General features: G+C 38.7%; 1 protein-coding gene across 1 annotated transcript in view; it reads right to left on the bottom strand.

Moving 5' to 3' along the window:
* Nucleotides 1-19,318, bottom strand: part of LOC144471285 (uncharacterized) — a 74,421-nt gene that overhangs the window by 10,096 nt on the left and 45,007 nt on the right. The window contains exons 9-18 of the mRNA XM_078183173.1: nt 14,932-15,083; nt 14,117-14,315; nt 13,446-13,598; nt 3,682-3,975; nt 1,652-1,793; nt 1,225-1,376; nt 959-1,148; nt 724-883; nt 311-434; nt 77-225 (exon numbers count right to left, since the gene is read on the bottom strand). Coding sequence (XP_078039299.1) covers nt 77-225; nt 311-434; nt 724-883; nt 959-1,148; nt 1,225-1,376; nt 1,652-1,793; nt 3,682-3,975; nt 13,446-13,598; nt 14,117-14,315; nt 14,932-15,083 — 1,715 coding nt within the window. The remainder of the gene's footprint in view (nt 1-76; nt 226-310; nt 435-723; nt 884-958; nt 1,149-1,224; nt 1,377-1,651; nt 1,794-3,681; nt 3,976-13,445; nt 13,599-14,116; nt 14,316-14,931; nt 15,084-19,318) is intronic.

The following is a 19,318-nucleotide window of genomic DNA, read 5'->3' as shown; positions in this document are numbered from 1 at the left end:
CGTTATAAAACGAAAACAAAGAAACTGTAACAATCTCAACAACGCTAAAAATCTCTCGTTTCCAAGATAAATTTACCTGACAAGCATCTTTCCCACCATCGGGATAGCCAGCGCAGATCATTCCATCGGTCACGTTCAGCTCTTTATACGCTAGCCACGAATTGCAGATCTCTCTATTCAAGACTGGCACTCGTACTTCATTCACGGCTAGCTCGTATTCGGACGCTGCAAGACAATAGCAACCCATGAGCAAGCCATATAATATGAGACCAAACAATTGGAATTACTGAATAAATTGTACTGCACGTACTGTCGGAGTCGTTCTTCTTGCCCCAACCGATCACCGTACACACAGTTCCAGGAACGAGGGTCTTGTTCGCCGGTGGCAGACAAACTGGCCTCAAGTCATCGTGGAATTGGACTCGTCTCTCCAGCTGCCAAAAGAACACGTTTCAAGATAATGTCCACGACAACGGTAATTTCTTTCGAATCACTCATTTTCTCGATGTGAATTGAGTGGGTTAGAATCATAGCGGTGCAAGTTTCTCGTTGTTAAGAAACAGGGGGCGTTATTGTTTTCGAACGTGTCTATTGTTTACAGATCAAATATATTGTCATAGATTACATTCGAAGACACAATCAATAATAATGCGACACATTATTATTCCAGTCCACTCGATTAGTAATCTATAAAAAAGAAAAATATAGGACGAAGCTGTCCACCTGGAACAAAGCCACATCGTTGTCGTGAGCGATGCCTAGATTGTAATTCGGATGGGACACCACCCTCTTCACCTTCAGCTTCTGACTGTAATAGGTGTGCGAGTGTCTCCTAGTGATCCCCAGCTGTATCGTCCAACCGGATACATCAGAACGGCTATGACTAAACAGCATCAGAAGCGTTCATTTCCAATTTAATTCACGGATAAAAGTGTAGATAAATGATTAATTGACCCACTTGCCAACGCAGTGACTCGCGGTCAAAATCCACTGGTCAGCTATCAAGACACCGGCACAATAAAACACCTGTTCAGGCCCACCGAGGAGCGCGGCTAGAAAAGGCCAGTCGCCCGGCGCAGATTCGACGCCGCCCACGATCCTCGTCTGCACCTTCGAATTTCCATAGACCGATCTCCTTCGTCCGCAAGCTACGGCATTAATGACGCCTTTCAATTGCTGAGCCATTGCGAGTGCTGAAGATTTACGTTCTATAGTTTATACTACCGTATTCCGAGCACGTGAGCTCCACCGTCGGATAAGGCTGCTGGTCGGTAATGCACTCCTGGAACTCCTTCAGCATGTTCACCTGCGAGGAGTTGGCGTCCCTTTGCGTGAGATTGGCGCCGTGATCTGACAATTTGGACGACTCTGCCACTCTGCAACAGGAGTGGAAAACCATAAAGTTTCGAAAAATTGAGGAAATTCGACCCTGAAGTGAACTCTTTGCGCTCGATGATATTCCAAGCTTTGAAGACGACAACTTCGAAGATCTGTATTCTTTCTCGATTCTATTTCTCTTCTGCACTATAATTAAACCGTTACTCGCAGCACGCTTCAATTTCTAGTGAACGTAAACACTGATTAAATTATTACATCTATTATTCAGGAAAGGGAGGAATCCTTGCGAATCACGTGGAAATTGTTCTCTTACTTGTATCCGAGCTTAGCGCAGATTCTTCTCGCGGAGTCTATTTCCCAGTGAGAAATGCAAGCTGGCATGAATTTGCCCACTTCGGCGTGAAACACCTCGAGTCTTCCTTCGGCCACGTCTCCGTTCCTTTTACTGACTCTCACTGGAACAATGCCCATCATTAGCAGCGGATCTTATGCGTTCATTTTTAATGCACACATGAAAGTGTAGATTATTAAAACAACTTTCGATTTTCGTTTTGCGTAAATTATTTCTACTTTTGTTTAACAATCCGCTATCTAATAATTAGTAGTCAGTGATATGGAAGGGTAATACTAATGAAGAATTTCGTCAATCTTTATGCAGACATTGAGCACTTTGCGGAATTTAATACTAGAATTACCGAGCCTTGAATGCGACTAATTATGTATAATAATGTATATATTATTATCTATGTATATTATATCTTTTTACTATTGTGAAATAACAATATTTAATTTACGTAAACTTCATACGATTTCTATTTTAATATTATGTTATAATATTTTAATATTACAATATAAGCTCGAATGAACAAGTTTCTCAAAAAATCTGCTTACTATATAACAATAACAAGATTCTACCTATTTAAACTTCGTACGATTTTTATAACGTGTATTATAAAAAGTAATAGTATTCGTAATATTAAGTTGGGAAAAAAGGGAATCCATTATTTTTTCGGTAGACGGCTATAGTGATCGATATCTGTTAAAGTATCAATCAAACAATTTCAGATTTATGCTCGTTGGAAAGGTGATTTTCCAATTCATTTTGCACTACAAAAAGGCTTTTTCTGTTTTTTGTTTGGTCCATTCAGTTGCGAGCTACAGGCTGTTAAAAATGGTAGTTAACATAGAGAAAATTCGGTACATTTTACAATTTTTCTTTGATGTAGGTGAAAATGCAAGCCAAGCGGCTGAAATTGTGAATGGTGTTTATGGTCTCGATATTGTAACAGCCAATTACGCGCAATTTGGGTTTCGTCGATTCTGTTCAGGTATTTTTGATGTTAAAGATGCGCCTCGTACAGGTAGGCCTGTCGTAGAAAATGTTGACAAAATCACAGATGTAGTCAAAGTTGACCGGCATGTTAGCAATCGTAGCATCGCCCGGGAGCTAAAGATCGACCATGAAACAGTTTTAAACCATTTGCACAAAGCTGGATTTAAAAAGAAGCTCGACGTTTGGGTGCCACATTAATTAACACAAAAAAACGATGATGGTTCGAATTTCCCTCTGTGCTATCTTGGCCAAACGGAATGAGATCGACCCATTTCTTGCGCGCATGGTGACTGGGGATGAGAAATGGATCACATACGACAACATTGTGCGAAAACGTTCATGGTCAAAGTCTGGTGAAGCAGGTCAGACGATGGCCAAACCAGGACTAACAGCCAAGAAGGTTCTGCTGTGCAGTTGGTGGGACTGGAAAGGAATCATTTATTATGAGTTGCTTCCATATGGTCAAACACTAAATTCGGATCTCTGCTGTCAACAACTGAACCGTTTGAAGCTAGCGATTGACCAGAAACGGCCAGAATTGGCCAACAGGAGAAATGTTGTCTGCCATCAAGACAACGCCAGACCACACACGTCTATAGTGAGTCGTCAGAAAATTCAGGAGCTTGGCTGGGACATTTTGATGCATCCACCATATAGTCCAGACTCGGCATCAAGCGATTACCATGTTTATCTTGAATTGCATAACTTCCCTAGTGATAAGAAATTGGCATCGAGAGAAGATTGTGAGAGTCGATTACAAGAGTTTTTTGCTAATAGGGACCAAGACCTCTACGAGAGAGGCATTGTGAAGGTACCTTTAAAATGGCAATGAATTGTCGAACAAAACGGTGCATATTTGACCTAAATCGGGCAATCGGAAGCATGTTAAATAAAGTCTTGAAGTTCACGTAAAAATAATGGATTTCTTTCTCCCCAACCTAATATAATTCGTAAAAAGATTTTTCAGAGAAATCTATATCATGTCTGGCTGTGGAGAGTTTTGTGCTTACAGCAATAGCGTTCGTCCTGTCCCCAAGGACAGTTCATGACTCCGTCGCACACGTGGTTGGTGGAGATGCAGGACTTCTCGCCGCAGTGCCAAGGCGAATTCGAGACGTTGTTCTTCGCCAGGATCGGCTTCTTCACGATCTTGGTGTTGAGCACTGATCCCCCGACAGTAGAAGAGGCGTTGCAATCCGCGCAATACATTTCGTCGCTGTTATCGGCGCAGTCCAAGTGGCCGTCGCATTTCCAGTCGAGCGGAATACATTTGTTCCCGTCGCATTGAAAACCGCTGGGGCATGCTGTGCAACGCGGAGAAACATGTATCAGACGCACCAATCAACGTGAAAGCCTCCGCTCGAAATCTAAGTACTGCTTGCAAATTTTTTAACTATTACAGTAAGGTGTTTTCCAATGGAAGGAATATCTCATCACAAAACGAGTCCTCTTGATTGAAGCGGAAGAAAAACAATCAGCTAAATAAATTGGACAAATAGTTTTCGAGGACAAAATGAACGACGACTGTTTTCGTGAAAATGAAAAGCGATGAATTTGTGAATTATATCGTGAAACGACGGGTTGAACATTCGAATCTTTCAGAACGTTTTACTAATTAATATTTCAATGAAGAAACGTTTCCATTATAGGGCACAAACCATCCTCATTAAAATAACAAAGCACGAACTGCACGAAACAATTAGTTTTCTGGGTAAAGATTCGTAAACGCAGACAGTTTGCGCCGCGTAATTTTCAATATCGAATAAATAACACGATACAATACATGACCCAATAAATGCAAACAAAACGATAATATAAACTGTATCTTTCGATAATGCATTGGCCACTCACTCCACCGCAAAGCCAATTTGATGTCGCACAGTTTTTCAGCACGTGGCAATAGAAAGAGTAAATACGTAGAATATTGAACCCGTTGTCTATGAATATTCAGAGAGGCTTGTGTTTGCCGAGCGCTTTAATTTCAGCGCGTGTCGGTGAATTAATCCCAATCGAACATTTTTACGCCTGCGTTGCTTCTGAGCAAGTGGAATAATTGCGGGATAAACGTTTGAATGTAAACTGGTAAATATTGAATCTTTTCTGGAATTGAGACGTGAATGTGCAATGGCGATCGGGCAATGGTAATAAATGACTAGCCAGCTGCACGGTTTGGTCCTTTTTAATTAAATATCGGCCAGATTCATCGGGGTGTGCGCGATACGGAAATACAGAAATGTATATCGGACCACATTTCCCTTCCCGTTTCCCGCCTGAAATATATAATTATGGTTCCGTAGCCACCCGATGTTCGTTTTTACCCTTTGAGACGAGTCAACTCGCAGTTTCAATCTTATTCATATTTTGATTATACACCATGCCTTTACGAAAGCTTCGAACCATTTGATTGCTTGGAAACAATAGATTTGGCAGATTTTAAACGATAGATCATTTTCTAAGGAAAAAGTTGCTTCAAATGTCTTCAGGAATCCTTAATTTCTTTCAAGTGTCATAATTTTAGGACGCAATTATATATTTTCACAATTATCACCCGTTCTCAGCTTCGTTCAACAATTTTTTAAAACACATTTTTGAAAGTACATATTGTTGTAAATTGTGATGAAAATTCATGTAAGTTAAGTGAAGAAAAGCAAGTTTGCTGATACTTATACATTAGATTGAAAAATTTAATGTATAAAGATTTGTGCAGCGACGCACGCGTTAAACGTTTGTTGGAATCAAAGAAACGTAATGGGCTTAAAACGATCGCTACGACGAGCATCAACTTCTCCGTTTCCGTATCGCAAAATAAATGAATCACCGATTCTACGGAGATTTTATGACGGTTGGTATGACAGTACTAAATCGGTTTCACCGTTAAGGGAATTACCGTTACGAGGCTCATTCCTGGTTGATAAACTGTCCGAACGATATAAATACATAACGACGTCTGTTCAAGATGTATAACCGGTCTCGGGGAACTCCACAAAGCGTCCCGGCGCCGAAGACTGTCCGTCGTCTGATCGTTTAATATAGATTTTGCAATTATGGTTCCATTAGTAGCAGCACGTGCGTCGTATCGCGCACGCGAAATCGCAGCGTAAGATACAAGGTACCTGTACGCGTGTCGGAGTACATACTATGTTTGCTGGTCTATCAGAGAGAAAATAAATATTTTTAACAGATCTGTCTATCCAATATTTTTCTATCGGATATTTTTATCGAATATTTCCAAGCAAGTCATTCTGGCGGCGCAAACGAGCGTACTCGGTGATATTTGTAGCTAGATTATGTAGAAACGAGTATCCGGTTATAGCTATTATTTAAGAAATAATTTCCCAGGATGTGCAGGAAAGTCAATTTTATTCAGATCTATTTCCAAGACAATTTTTATGAAGTTTACAGTATGTGGTAGCTGCTTCGAAGTTGTTCATTAAGAAGAATTTATTGCTTTCGAAAGTAATAATGTACATCGTCGTAAATGCACCGTGTACACAGTGTATTTGCCCGTCCACATTATTATTGGTTTCACTTATCTCTATTATAGAGGTATAATTTTATTCTTTTTAAACTATTGATAAATTGCAATAATTGTTTATAATAATTCAAACGAAAATACGATCTGGTAGTGATGTTGATAAGGCTGAGAAAATATGTAGTCTTGTAACATACCAAATTAAACTTTATTCTTGTTAATAATTAATTTTACTGCACGAGTGCTTGATTCCGTGACAATTAGACTGCGATTGACTAATTTATTTGATTTAAATTCTGATAAGACGGCGCTAAAAAATTCAGCGTTATCATTTATGGCTTGCTAGTGCATTTGAGTTGCATTACTGCAACGATTTACATTAGAATACGGAGTTAATCAATGTGACTGCTGATGGTGTTTAATGTTGTCGTTCGATGGTGTTAATCTTAATTATCAGGAAAAGTTATTGTTAATATAAAAAGTTGTGACTATACCAAGTGCTTCGATGCTAAAATTTCAGATTTTTCAAAAATTGGAGTTAAGCGATTTGTGAAGTGAATGATTTAAATAATGGAACAAGAAAACGACAGAAATCAAGTGAAGAAATAAGAGAAATCAAGATACCGTATCTCAACGTTGGAAAAAAGTCATATTTATTATAATGAGCAAAACATGAACCGATCGAAACGCGAATAAACGACCAGAAACATGAACTATCAAATGAAGCTTGGCGAAAGAGTGAGGGCATGTCGGCGAAGCAGTATATGCGCCGACTTGTACGACTCGAAGTGGTCATTAACTGGGAGGAACGTGTCAGCCGAGCCATTTTCGACCGACGGTAAATTCGGTTTAGGGGACGGGACAGGTTCTAAATTCCTCGGAGATCGTCCCGCAGACGTTTGGGTAGCGGATCAAATGTCGCGCAAAACGTGGGAACCGTCGGACGTCGCGTCGATCGATTCCGTAGCGAGGCCAGTAATCAGAGCGCAATTTAGTCTTAATTGACCGCGAGCGTAAATGAATCGGTTTATTAGTGACGCCGACCGATTCTCGATTGCGCCCATTCGTACGCCGGCAATCGATAGCCGAGAGACTTTTCAGCTCTTCAAACGCCGATATTCGATTCGGTAATTGCGCCGTGTGATACGGACTGCGATCGTTTAATCTTCCCGGTGTCCGACCGAAGTCGGCTCCTACCACTGAATCAAGGAAATTGCGATGGAGTTGCTGAAATTGTCCCTTATAGATGATTCGAAAGGCTTCGATTCATTGACAGAGCATGGGATAATTGGATTTATATTATTCGCTCTCGAAGAAACCCGTAAGCAACGTCGGCAAGAACAAGAATGAATGTTTATAACGAATTCTTTTAACGAATATTTCTGACGATAGAATTTTAAATAAATGATTCTAGCGAATATTTGAAAACAAACAATTATAATGAATACTCTCGAACAAATAATTGTAACGAATATTTAAAAACAAATAATTATAATGAATGCTCGTAAATAAATAATTATAACGAATATTTCTAAATGAATGGTTTTAAGGAATTCTAACTAAAGAAATAATTTGAATGAACATTTTTAAAAGAGATAATGTACATTTCTAGAGAAATAATTATGAAAAACAATCCTAAAGATTTTTATAAATTTTAATGAATATTCCTGAAGAAGTAATTCTAATAATATTATAAAATTATAATAATATTTTTAGAAAAATAAGTCTAACGAATATTCCTCCTAATGAAGTAATATCAACAAGTTTTTTAAGCATAGACATTGGGACAAAGTTGCCGAAATAGTCCCTTTAAGACGATGCTAAAGGCTTCGATTGATTGTTACAGCAGCAGATAATTGGATTTATATATCTCGCTGTCAAAGAAAAGCACCGTATCTTCAATTTTGTAAGACATCTTCGAATGATTAAGAAAACTCGTCTGGTTCTAATTTACCGTACCAGGGAAATTATATTTACCGTTTCCACCGTCGAGGGGGAAAGATTCGATAAATTTTCCGATAATTCAATCCTTCTAACCCTAAGCTGTGTAGTTTAACGAGTAAAACGGGGGCTAATAGATTTCAAGAAATTCGAAATGTTGCATTCATAGTTTTACGAAAATGTTCTAATCTATTTTGTCTACTTTGTTATGATCTGTTTTAATAGTGTGTTAACAAACATCTCCAAGTCAATGTTAAACGACGTTAATTAACCCCATGAACTACGACTGCTTCCAAGCTGCGTTGATTAACACTTATTTGTCGTCAATATTTCCCTTAATAGGACCAGATAATTTTTGTTTCTTGAATTTTTCTATTATCGAAGTTTAAGAACGGAAATAAATAAAGACGATTTGATTTCGATTTAGAAGAAATGAAAATTTAGCAGATGTTGCATGAAATCTTTATTACGAGTCTGATTCGTTATTATAGTGCAAGGGATTAATCCCTAATGTTTCGTCAACTTTTACTAAACGAGGTGTTTTCAGAAACAGTGTAAATATAACCAGGGTGTGCCATCTTTCTATTCATTCAATCCAATCCAAATTGAATCAAAACTGCGAAACTTCTGACAATAATACTTCAAACGAAACATAACCTATGTTAGCAAAAATGGCGTAATGTGCAATTTTTTTACATATATTAGGACATTGAATAAGTTCTTGCTGTTTTCTTCACAAAATAAAAGCTTTATTTAAAATATAACGTTCAAAATCAGTTCACTCAAAGTATTGCCCATTCTTAGAGACCACTTTCTCCTAAATTTCTGTCAGTAAAAGAATTTCGCGTGGGAAAAACAATTCATCTTTTCAGGCAATCCATGAATCGATCCATTTTTTAGTTTCTTCGTAAGAATGGAATTACTGTTCAGCCAGGCCATGTGCCATCGATCGGAATAGGTGATAATCGGAAGGAGCTATGTCTGGTGAATACAGCGGGCGGAGTAGAACTTCTCATTTAAGCGTTTCCAAATAGGTCTTTACTGGTTTTGCAACACGTGGCCGAGCGTTGTCGTGTAACAAAATGACTTTGTCGTGTCTCTGCTCGTATAGCGGTCGTTTTTCTTTTACGGCTCGTCTCAAACGCATCAATTGAAGTCTTCAGCGATCTCCCGAAATAGTTTTATTCGATTTGAGCAGCTCATAATAAATTACATCCTTCTGATCCTACCAAATGCAGAGAAGAAGCTTCGAACCATGGATATTTGGTTTTGCAAACGATGTTGATGCATGACCGGGCTTATCCACGATTTTTTACGCTTCGGATTATCGCATTGAATCCACTTTTCATTGCCAGTGACGATACGGTGCAATAAAACCTTTTCTTTTCTGCCATTGAAGCAGTAGTTCAGACATCAGAAATCACCGTTCAACGTTTCTCGGCTTCAATTCATACGGCACCCAATGTTCCTGTTTCTGCATCATTCCTAACCCTTTTAAACGTTTTGAAACTGTTGACGCATTTACTTGTAATATTTTTCTAAACTCTGCTAGCGTCTGACATGGGTCTTCATCAAGCAATTCCTCTAATTCTTCGTCTTTGAACTTCGTCGGTGCGCCAGGACATTCCTTATCTTCAAGTTCAAAATTATTATTTTTGAAGCGTCGAAATTGAATAAAGTAGTGCAATAAAATTCCGTAAATTTTATCCGCAAAACCATTTTATTCGGCACAAAAGTAGACATCTTCAGAACCAATAAAAAACACGTGATTGACACTATAGTGAATAATCATACACTGAAATTTAAGGTAACATACAGTGCTTTCTTGTCCATGGGTCACCATTAGAAATTCAATGCACGGAGTACTACTGATACTGTCCTTTGAGATACAGCGAGAACTTATTCAAGGACCTAATAAATCAATCCATCAACGAACGAGCAGCGAGGTTTTACGAGCGGCCGTCTGACCAATGCCGGATAATATCACAGCCACGAGCAAAACGAAGGGTCGAACGGATCCGACGATCCAAGAACACATCTAGAACAATAAACGTGGCCTGGACAATTAAGGAAATGGCATTAGATCGCCGGGAAACGAACACGGAGAGTCGTGCGATCGAGCCGCGGCGGCCGGTCAACAATGAAGAAAGCACTCCGCCGAGAGAGAGAGAGAGAGAGAGAGAGAGAGAGAGAGACGAACAAACGAATGGAACAAAAGAGTCCTGAACGTTGATGGGAGGGCAAACAATGGATATCGGGTTTAGAACACGTTAGCCGGCAATTGGTCTGGCATTCCCCGTTTGGAGAAGTAGAACTGACGGAGGTGTTGGCAGTGCGGTTAAACAAAAGATCATCCCCCGAGTCGCATAAATATTTCCGGGACCCATTGTTTCTCCGGTTGTTGGTCGCTCGTTTCCTATAATTCCTTCACGGCTTCCGACGTTTGCGGAGCTGATTTTTCTCTTGAAATTCTCCCCGATTCGAGCGGATCAAAATTTTTGTTTTCGAAGCGAGTGCACGTCAATTAAGAGGATTAAAATCGCCGCGGGTTTTAAAACCCGCTAAAAATCGTTTTACTCGATTTTCATAGAATCGACTTTTAAGATAGACGAAACAAACGTTTGGATCGGTATTAGAATAATTTATTTCCGGAACTATCTTGTTCATGTGTCGGTAGAAGAAATACACCTAAAAGTTTCATTTAGATTCACTATTGTGTAATATTAACACTTGGAAAAATGTTCGTAATTACAGTCGACATGTCACTTTATTATTAATTTATGAAGAAAGAAAGAAATTTGACGTGTCTCGTACGTTCACGTTGAAGATTGAATATTTATAATAACAAAAGAATCTTCAACTCTGACTCATGGACAATGAATGACGATTCTATTTATCAAGTTTAATTTTAATTCTATTTAATTCGATTCTGTTTCAACATTTCCCTCGACGATGTATAGTATCGGAAGAAATTTTTATGCACGCGTAAGTCTTGTCGAAGGAATGAAAGATCATGGTTCAACGTACTCTTCCTATATTCGCTGCCGAAACAGTATTAGGATCGCGAGAGATACGAATACCAAGCCCTCCGAGAGTTTGCTGGCTCACCTATATTCTAGCCGTCGTCCGGCTGTCCCGGCGAGATTATTTTAATCCCACGATTATCCACCTCTTTATCAAATGCCGGAGACTTTATCCAGTAGGCTTATCCCTGCTGAAGGAGCCGGATAAATGGCTGCCGAGGCCTTGAACGAAAATGACGAAGTGCCCGTGACCGCCGGACAAAGAGTTACGCTCGACGCGAACCGATCGCTTCTTCATAATGACTAATTTCGTGGCCCCGCGTCGACCCATTCAAATGCTCACCTTTCTCATTTCCGGCGCGCTTCCTCCGAAAATTCTCATTCGGAAATTACACCCTCGATTTTCCTTATCTCTTTGGGAACCGGCGACTTCTTACCGTACAATATTGGATTTAGTTTATAATGAACCAGTGATTCAAAATAATGATTAAACTTAATTGTTAACCATAATTATTACACTAAATGATTAAACTATATGATAGACACGACGATTAAACTAAATGATTAGATGCTATGATTAAACTAAACGATTAGACACGATGATTAAACTAAACGATTAGACACGATGATTAAACTAAATGATTAAACTCGGTAATTAAACTCGGTCATTAAACTCGATGATTAAAATTATTGATTAAATCCAATGACGGAACTCAATGATTGGAAAATGGGAATATTCCATTGTTAACTAAAGAAATACTAATACGAAGGTCAGGATACGAAAATTATTAACGGTTACTTATACAATATAAAAATTACCTTTGTCGGCAGTAACGCATATAAAGCAAATAAAAGTTTCTTCCTTCATTCGATATTAATTTTTGATTAATTTTCAACATTCCTTTTTATTGTAATGTATTCGTGCAAATTAAATACTTGAAATCATTTTTTACCGCGACGTACTCGATGAAATTCAATTTTCCTAAGATATTTCCAATGCAAGAGAATACAAAATGATACATGGCTGTCCTCAAACTCTATTAATAGATTCCTTCGTTTAAATTTCGTCTAATTATTTTTATTATAAATGCATAAAATTCGCAGTTAGCGTGAAGCTTATCAGAGAGCACATATCAACGTTCTTGCAAAGATACTGGACAGCAAAGAATCTTTTATATGTTTTTCTAATAGTAAAGTTATTATATTAGGAGCACAAATTAGTTCGGTCCGTTTTTAAAAGATAGCTCTAACTGTTATGATTGTTTCATAGTAACAACTGATTTCAATTGTTTCTGAGAGATTAGATGTCTGCCAATAACATTCAGTTTATATTGCTTCGAGTTTCATTTAATACACCTGTTTTTTACTCTGTTGAATATGTCAAGTTTTGTGTTAACTAAGCAGCATTTGCGGGAGATTTTAGTTTTCTGCTTTAATTGGAAGAAAAGTGCAGCTGTAGCACATCGAATGCTTGTTGAAGTCTATGGTGACAATGCTCCAACTGATAAATCATGTAGGGAATGGTTTCGACGCTTTAAGAATGGTGATTTTAGCGTTGAAGACAAGCCTCGCTCTGGGCAGCTAACAAAATTCGAAGACAAACAATTGGAGGCATTACTCGATGAAGATCCGAGTGAAACTCAAGAGGAGCTTGCAGCATCATTGGGAGTTACCCAACAAGCAGTTTTCATACGATTGAAATCCATGGGAATGATTCACAAGCAAGGCAATTGGGTGCCGTATGGCAATTGGGTCATTCTTCTTCATGATAACGCTCGGCCTCATGTCGCAAAAGTTGTGAAAAATTATTTGGAAACGCTCAAGTGGGATATTTTACCGCACCCGCCGTACTCGCCGGACATTGCTCCTTCTGATTACTGGTTGTTCCGGCAGATGCAGCACGATTTGGCGGGTCACAGATTCACTTCTCTCGCAGAAATCGAAAATTGGTTTGTAACTTGGATCACCTCAAAAGACGAGATATATTTTGAGATGGAATTCGAAAATTGCCTGAGAGGTGGGGAAAAGTAGTAAACAGCGATGGACAATACTTTGATTAATCTGTTAATTCATTTTGTTCTCGAAATAAATGCATTTTCCACCACAAAAGAACGGACCGAACTAATTTGTACTCCCAAATGAGAATTATCAGAGCAGGTTCTAAGGATTTCGAACCGCAATTCCAAGGTTTTTAATTCTCGAAATTAATTAATTTATCGGAGAGACTGACGGCAATCGAATCAGCATATGCCATGGAGGAACCGGACGTATCCCCTGGGGTACGATGTCGGTTCCTACTGATCGAAATGAACGAGATCGAGAATGTTGGTCCACTTACTAGGCTCGTCTGCTCTCTTATTAACCTCCTCAACTTCTTGGTGGCCCACGCACTCGTCGGGATTCAAACTCTCCGGGAACATTTTGCATTCCAAATACTCCGGCAGAGTCAGGCCGAACACGTCCAAGAAAAATCCGCAGCGTCTCTTGGTCTCTGAAGGAAATTTCAAGGAAACATTCTTCATCGATACGCACAGCTATTGCTGCGTATAAAATTACTTTCCTGTAAATTAACCAGGTCGCTGACTGTGCCGCAACGTTATACTCAGTAACAAAAATATAAACGTTCACATATGAGCGTAATAATATTCATTTGCAAAGTAAATGTAAACGTAACGAAACATAAAGAAGAACGTTCGACATTGTTAATGAAAATTCCGTTTAATTAATCCCGATTATTGCTTTTTAACCCGATTTTGATGATCATTTTTATTGTAATCTATTGAACAAACTGAATGCTATTGATATTTTTAATATACAAACGAGGTGAATTAATATTTCCTAGGGTAAACTTTGACTTTTTACTTTTAGTTTTATTAATCCAATGATTTTGATTCTGTGGTAATTGTTGGAATTGATAGTCGGCACTTGACGTGTTGGCACAACAATTTGATAAAATAAGAAGTTTGCACGGGAGACCAGATAATTTTTGCTCGAGTAAGGATTACTCACCGAAACAGAGACTGCGACACGGTCTTACAAGCTGCCCCCGGGATCCGCACTTCGGCACGAAAACACTGCACAAGAAGAGTGCTGCCAATTCGTAGCATTTCACATCTATCACGGAATCGTAGAGCTCCAGCTCGTGTTGCGCGTCCCTTTGCCCGCAGTCGCCCATGTAGTTCGGGAAGACGGAGTAATTGTACGGGATCTGGAGGAAGCGACAACGGAGGCATACGTGAACATGTCTGGCAATTTAGTTAGGGTTTCCGCGGATCGTAAGCTGGCGTGTATCAAAAATGTCGGCGAACTTTAATTAAAATTACTGAAAATTTCAGAAGCGGAAATTGCAAAATTGCATTACATCTTCTATGCAGTGAGAAAATTTAACAAATTCGGGAGGAAAAAAGGAACTATTGGCGGTAAAAACTGTTGTTTCATGCTTTAAAAAGGACCTAAGTAGACTACAGCACGTTCATTTTTCGCAAAGCTATGGTAATTTGAATGTAGATCATTTTTCCCGTCATAAAGATAGAGCAATCGAGAAGTAAAAATAGAAATAAAAATTCGAGGAATTGTTCCTGGGGCCACGTGAACGACGAGGATAGTCCTCGCATACAATTTTGTTGTATTAAACGCACGGAGTGACGCCCCGATGCGTTCCCGGCCCGGAATGCAACGATTCGAGTCAGAAGGATCGACAATCGCGTCGGGCGCTGTTTTAACCCGATCCGATGAATCCTGGGAATCTCATGGACGAATTCCTCGCAAGTTTATTGGGAATCGCTCCGAAGAAGCGCGGATAGAAACGTGGGGGAGGAGTTTACCTTGTGGTACTTGCAGAAGGTTACTATTATAGGCAGGCAGACGCCGGGCGCTGGATTCTGCTCCTCTAACATCCGCGGCGCACGTTCAGTCATTGTGATCATGTTCGTGTAGGTCGTTTTGTTCTCCAATCGTATCGCAGGCTCGGGATTTGCTGTTTTACATTTTTTAACAACACGTTAAAACACATAATGTACTTTGTATATTCATTATGTACATTCGCAAAACAATTCAAGAATTAATGTAGTTCGCATCGGTCAACAGTAAATATTCGTTGCTTTATAAGAATTACGAGATTGAATTTCTTTAGACTTCTCGCCGTTTTTACTATAATGCGTGCCCGACAAAAAAAATTTATCTCTCGATTTTCTGGCAAAAATGCGTTATCATTTCAACGATTTTAAAATATAAAATGTGAAATTGGTCACTTTAATATAAGTGCATTTAACGAATAAATTAATTGTTATGGTCGAGAACATGTGCCGATATTCGCTCTACAATTAGTCTAATATGGCTTTCAAAAATGCAGCTTTGCAGTTTTTAGAAAAAAATATGTTGAATCTAACCTCTAAACTCTTCACTAATAGCGGTAATTACATAATACTCATAACGTATAATGTGATCATTTATTCACTGCAGAAAATAAATAACAATATACTAGAACTTTATATTAATTTTTTAAGAAATGTTATCAGGTCTATGCAACGAAAATTGCAACGCTTTCTAGCACATTTCTTTGGACCATATACTGTATTTAATTAATGTGCAGAAATATGAGTCTGCAAGAGATTCACGAGGAAAATTCGTTGATGCTGCGCGTCACGTGGTGGTCCAAAAGATAAATCAGACGGTGGGACGTGTTGGCAAGTTACCGTAGCGTTGCCAGTGTTTCAGTCGCGACCCGTTTTTGAGTTATTCGAAATTAAATCCCTCGAGTCGCTTAGATAACACTAGATAACGCGATCAATTAGATAACGTTCCTGTTTCAAAGGAGTGCGATTGACTTCGAAGGATTGAGACGCGCGAAACTTCCACCTGCGCTTGAGGGTCCGTCGGGAACGTGTTTTCGAAAGCCACGTGACAGTCGCAAGTACTATTCCTTGGATACCCGCGGCCAATTATTGAACGTTTACAGCGCCATGGTTTATAAATACGATTAATTCTTCATGCCACGATCATTTGTTTTCCAATATATATATATATATATCGAACACAATAATTAAATCGTAAACTGAAAGAAATGATTGAAACACTCGTTTCAATGCACGTTAATCGATTTTCCACTGTATTTATGTCTACGGTTTTTTGAAGATTTATTAGGAAAGACATATAACCTTCAATTCAATCTTAATAATTTTCAATCTTAATAAATATTTTTTAATAAACCTCTTGGAATTTTAATAACCTATAATCAACACTTATCAATCATGCTAATTACTAGACTTTCCCAAACATGCATACAATCTTATATTTGTTAAATAAATAGTCTGGTTTGAAGCATTCATAGATAAATAAATAAATAAATAAATAAGTATCAGATAGTAATCAATGACGCTTCGTATCACATCCGAACCAAACGAAGGCCCAATCAATATGTATCCTTAAAGGAACCCAGGCCAATAAACAAAATAATGTGATAGCCTGTTCAAAGATCGGCGCTTAATCTCCTTAGCGAGCCGGTCAAACGAAAAAGCGACACGAGTAAAAATTTCCGGATTCGTCATGCCATTAGCAGAATAATTGGACGTCAAAGGTCGGTTTCGAGTCGAGAGTATCGCTGTACGAGGCAGCGAGGGCAAAGCGGAAAATTTCTCGCCGCCAATCTGCCCGGGTTGTGACTGCAGCCCCATTAACCGGACTATAAATTACCGTGCAACTATGTGACACGGGCACAACGCGTCGCGGTCCGAGAATTAGTCTGCGAATTATCTACACACTCTGTAGGCGGACGACCGCGCCGAGTGAAAACGATTCGCCGGCATTAAATCAACCGAACGGGCCACATTTTCTCTCTTAACGATCGGCCCGGCCCGCGAATAATAATTCCACACGACTCATTGTCCACACGGTTGCCCGCAGCAATGTTTAAAATCCACGTCCGCGATTTTTCTACTTTTCAATGGTCCACGCAGTTCCTGTTCGCTCAATCAGTCACTGTAAGACAGCCAATTACTGTCACTTTTGTTTATTTTCAAGTATAATTAATTTCATATTCGCGGTGTAAGATATATGAAATTTTTCTGCTTAAATTCAATTAATTATTCATTTGTTAAGAGTAAACATGTAAAAGATGGAAATTCTTGAAATACTACTAAAATTATTGCAATTTTTTCGTAACGTGTTCGCGAAATTTTCTGTATAGCTTACGAGTAAGCTTGAAAAGATAGTGAACAATTGATGATCAATATTTAAGTAAAATAAGTCGTTCTGAATAAGATATCACAATGTTAATTGTATGACTTTTAGCTTTAAATTTCAGTGATTTATTTCTTGAGCACAGTAACTGAACCTATTTTTCGCCCGATGCGTTAGTTACTGCGCATAGTAAGTGAATCTATTTCCCCCTTAATGTATTATTTACTGTGTTGTTGAACACGTGATAGGCCTGCATAACCTCAAATCTCGAATTATCTCATAATATTTTTAAAGAGGAGAAATGCAAATAAGAAATTTTATTGAAGCAAACTTTTAAATTACTTATTGCAAAGTTAATTCCTTTTTTTTTAGAACATAAAATTGATAACAGTATGTTAAGTATCAAATTTTCATTGTGCGCAGTTATTGAAATTAAATATTCAGGGAGAGGGCACAATAATTGATGCGCAGCATCCAGGAAGAGACAGCAGAGCAACTCAAGAACAGTACTCAAGGAGGGAGCAGAATATTTAATTGTTTTTTATAAATCGTAAGCTCTAGAACTTTTTTCTAAAATAGTTATTTCAACCAGCTGCATTTCCATTTTATATCTAGTGAATCATAAAACGATTACGCTTTTAACAATCTTTTAAATAGAAGGGTCTTTATTAACACATTAAAGGCGGGGGATCTTGACGAAAGTATGCTAGGTAACGCTTTAAACCACAAAACATACTAAATACAAATGTAAAGTGGCGCATGAATTGCGCGATACGGTTGCAAACCGTACTAATACGACCTCCGCCTTTAAGCTACAGTCGAGATAAATCGTATTACTACGACTCCCGCCTTTAAGCTACAGTCGAGATGAATCGTAGTACTACGACTCCCGCCTTTAATGTGTTAATGTCAAAATTGTAAAAGGAATTTAGTAGCGAAAACTCCTGAAGGCTGGTAACAAGGCACAGCAATGGGCTCGTCTATCCTAGTCATTGTTTCTTGCTCGCTAAACACAGCGAACGAAAAAGGGCGGCGTCCTTTTGTACGCCCGAGACGCTACCAGAAAAGCGAAAAACCCTTGCAACCTTAACTCCTGTCGCTTTATGAAGTTTAAGCAAATTGACAGTTTTATAGAGCCCGGAAACGCTGACGTTAAATAACGCCGCGTCTCCTTTGTGTGCAGCGGCGATGCGAACGAAGGGAAGCGACGTTTTAAATTCTTTGCGTAGTCTTCCGTCATTCTCCACGCGATACCGAGTAAGCATTTTTCTCGAGCGAACAGATCTTCCTTTGTTCGTACTTTATGTTCCACAAAGGACATACAGCGTGCAGATAATAAAACATTGAGCACGCGAGCGCTGATCTTGCAGCGTGTTGAATCGTTTACGAACGATATTCTTCTCATTCGCATTTTGTCGACGAGTGTGTCGGCCTCGGCTGTTTCGTTGTTAGCCATTTCTTGAATGGAACACATATTCCACGTTTAGCGATGGTATGCATTTATCTGGGAAATTAGTTTGGCAACGGTATAAAATAAGCTGCAAATGATCGTGTATGTAGGAAAGCTTTCCAAACAAAGATTTTTGCGGCATCGAAAAAAGCTACACGTCGCGGCGGCGGCTCGTTTTTCTGTATCAGTTTCGTCGAAATGCGCTGGTATAGTAGAACGTTGTCGAACAGAGCCGCACAGCGGACCTATTGTTTCTATGACAAATATGTTTATCAATTAATATTGTTCGATATTGCAACAAAAATGTATGGAACGAATGCGAAACGTCGAAATGTTTAATTTTTGTATCGTCTTCAACTTAATAAAATTATTGGGAAAAGAATTAAACGTATATGACAAACAGTGTGGACAAATCTCATTTTGAAAAGATCTGCAATTTAATTGTAGTAAACATGGATAAATACCTGAATAAATTCCATCCTGTTATTCATATAAATGGATATACATTATTTACCTTGAAAGTTTCGTGAATTCGATATTAAATAGTTGAATTACTTTTAGTTCAATAAATCTTACGAAAATTC

Source organism: Augochlora pura, chromosome 6 (genome assembly GCF_028453695.1).
Source record: "Augochlora pura isolate Apur16 chromosome 6, APUR_v2.2.1, whole genome shotgun sequence".
Lineage (NCBI taxonomy): Eukaryota > Metazoa > Arthropoda > Insecta > Hymenoptera > Halictidae > Augochlora > Augochlora pura.
Note: the sequence above shows the minus strand (reverse complement) of the source record. Positions and strands in the feature narration are given on the sequence as shown.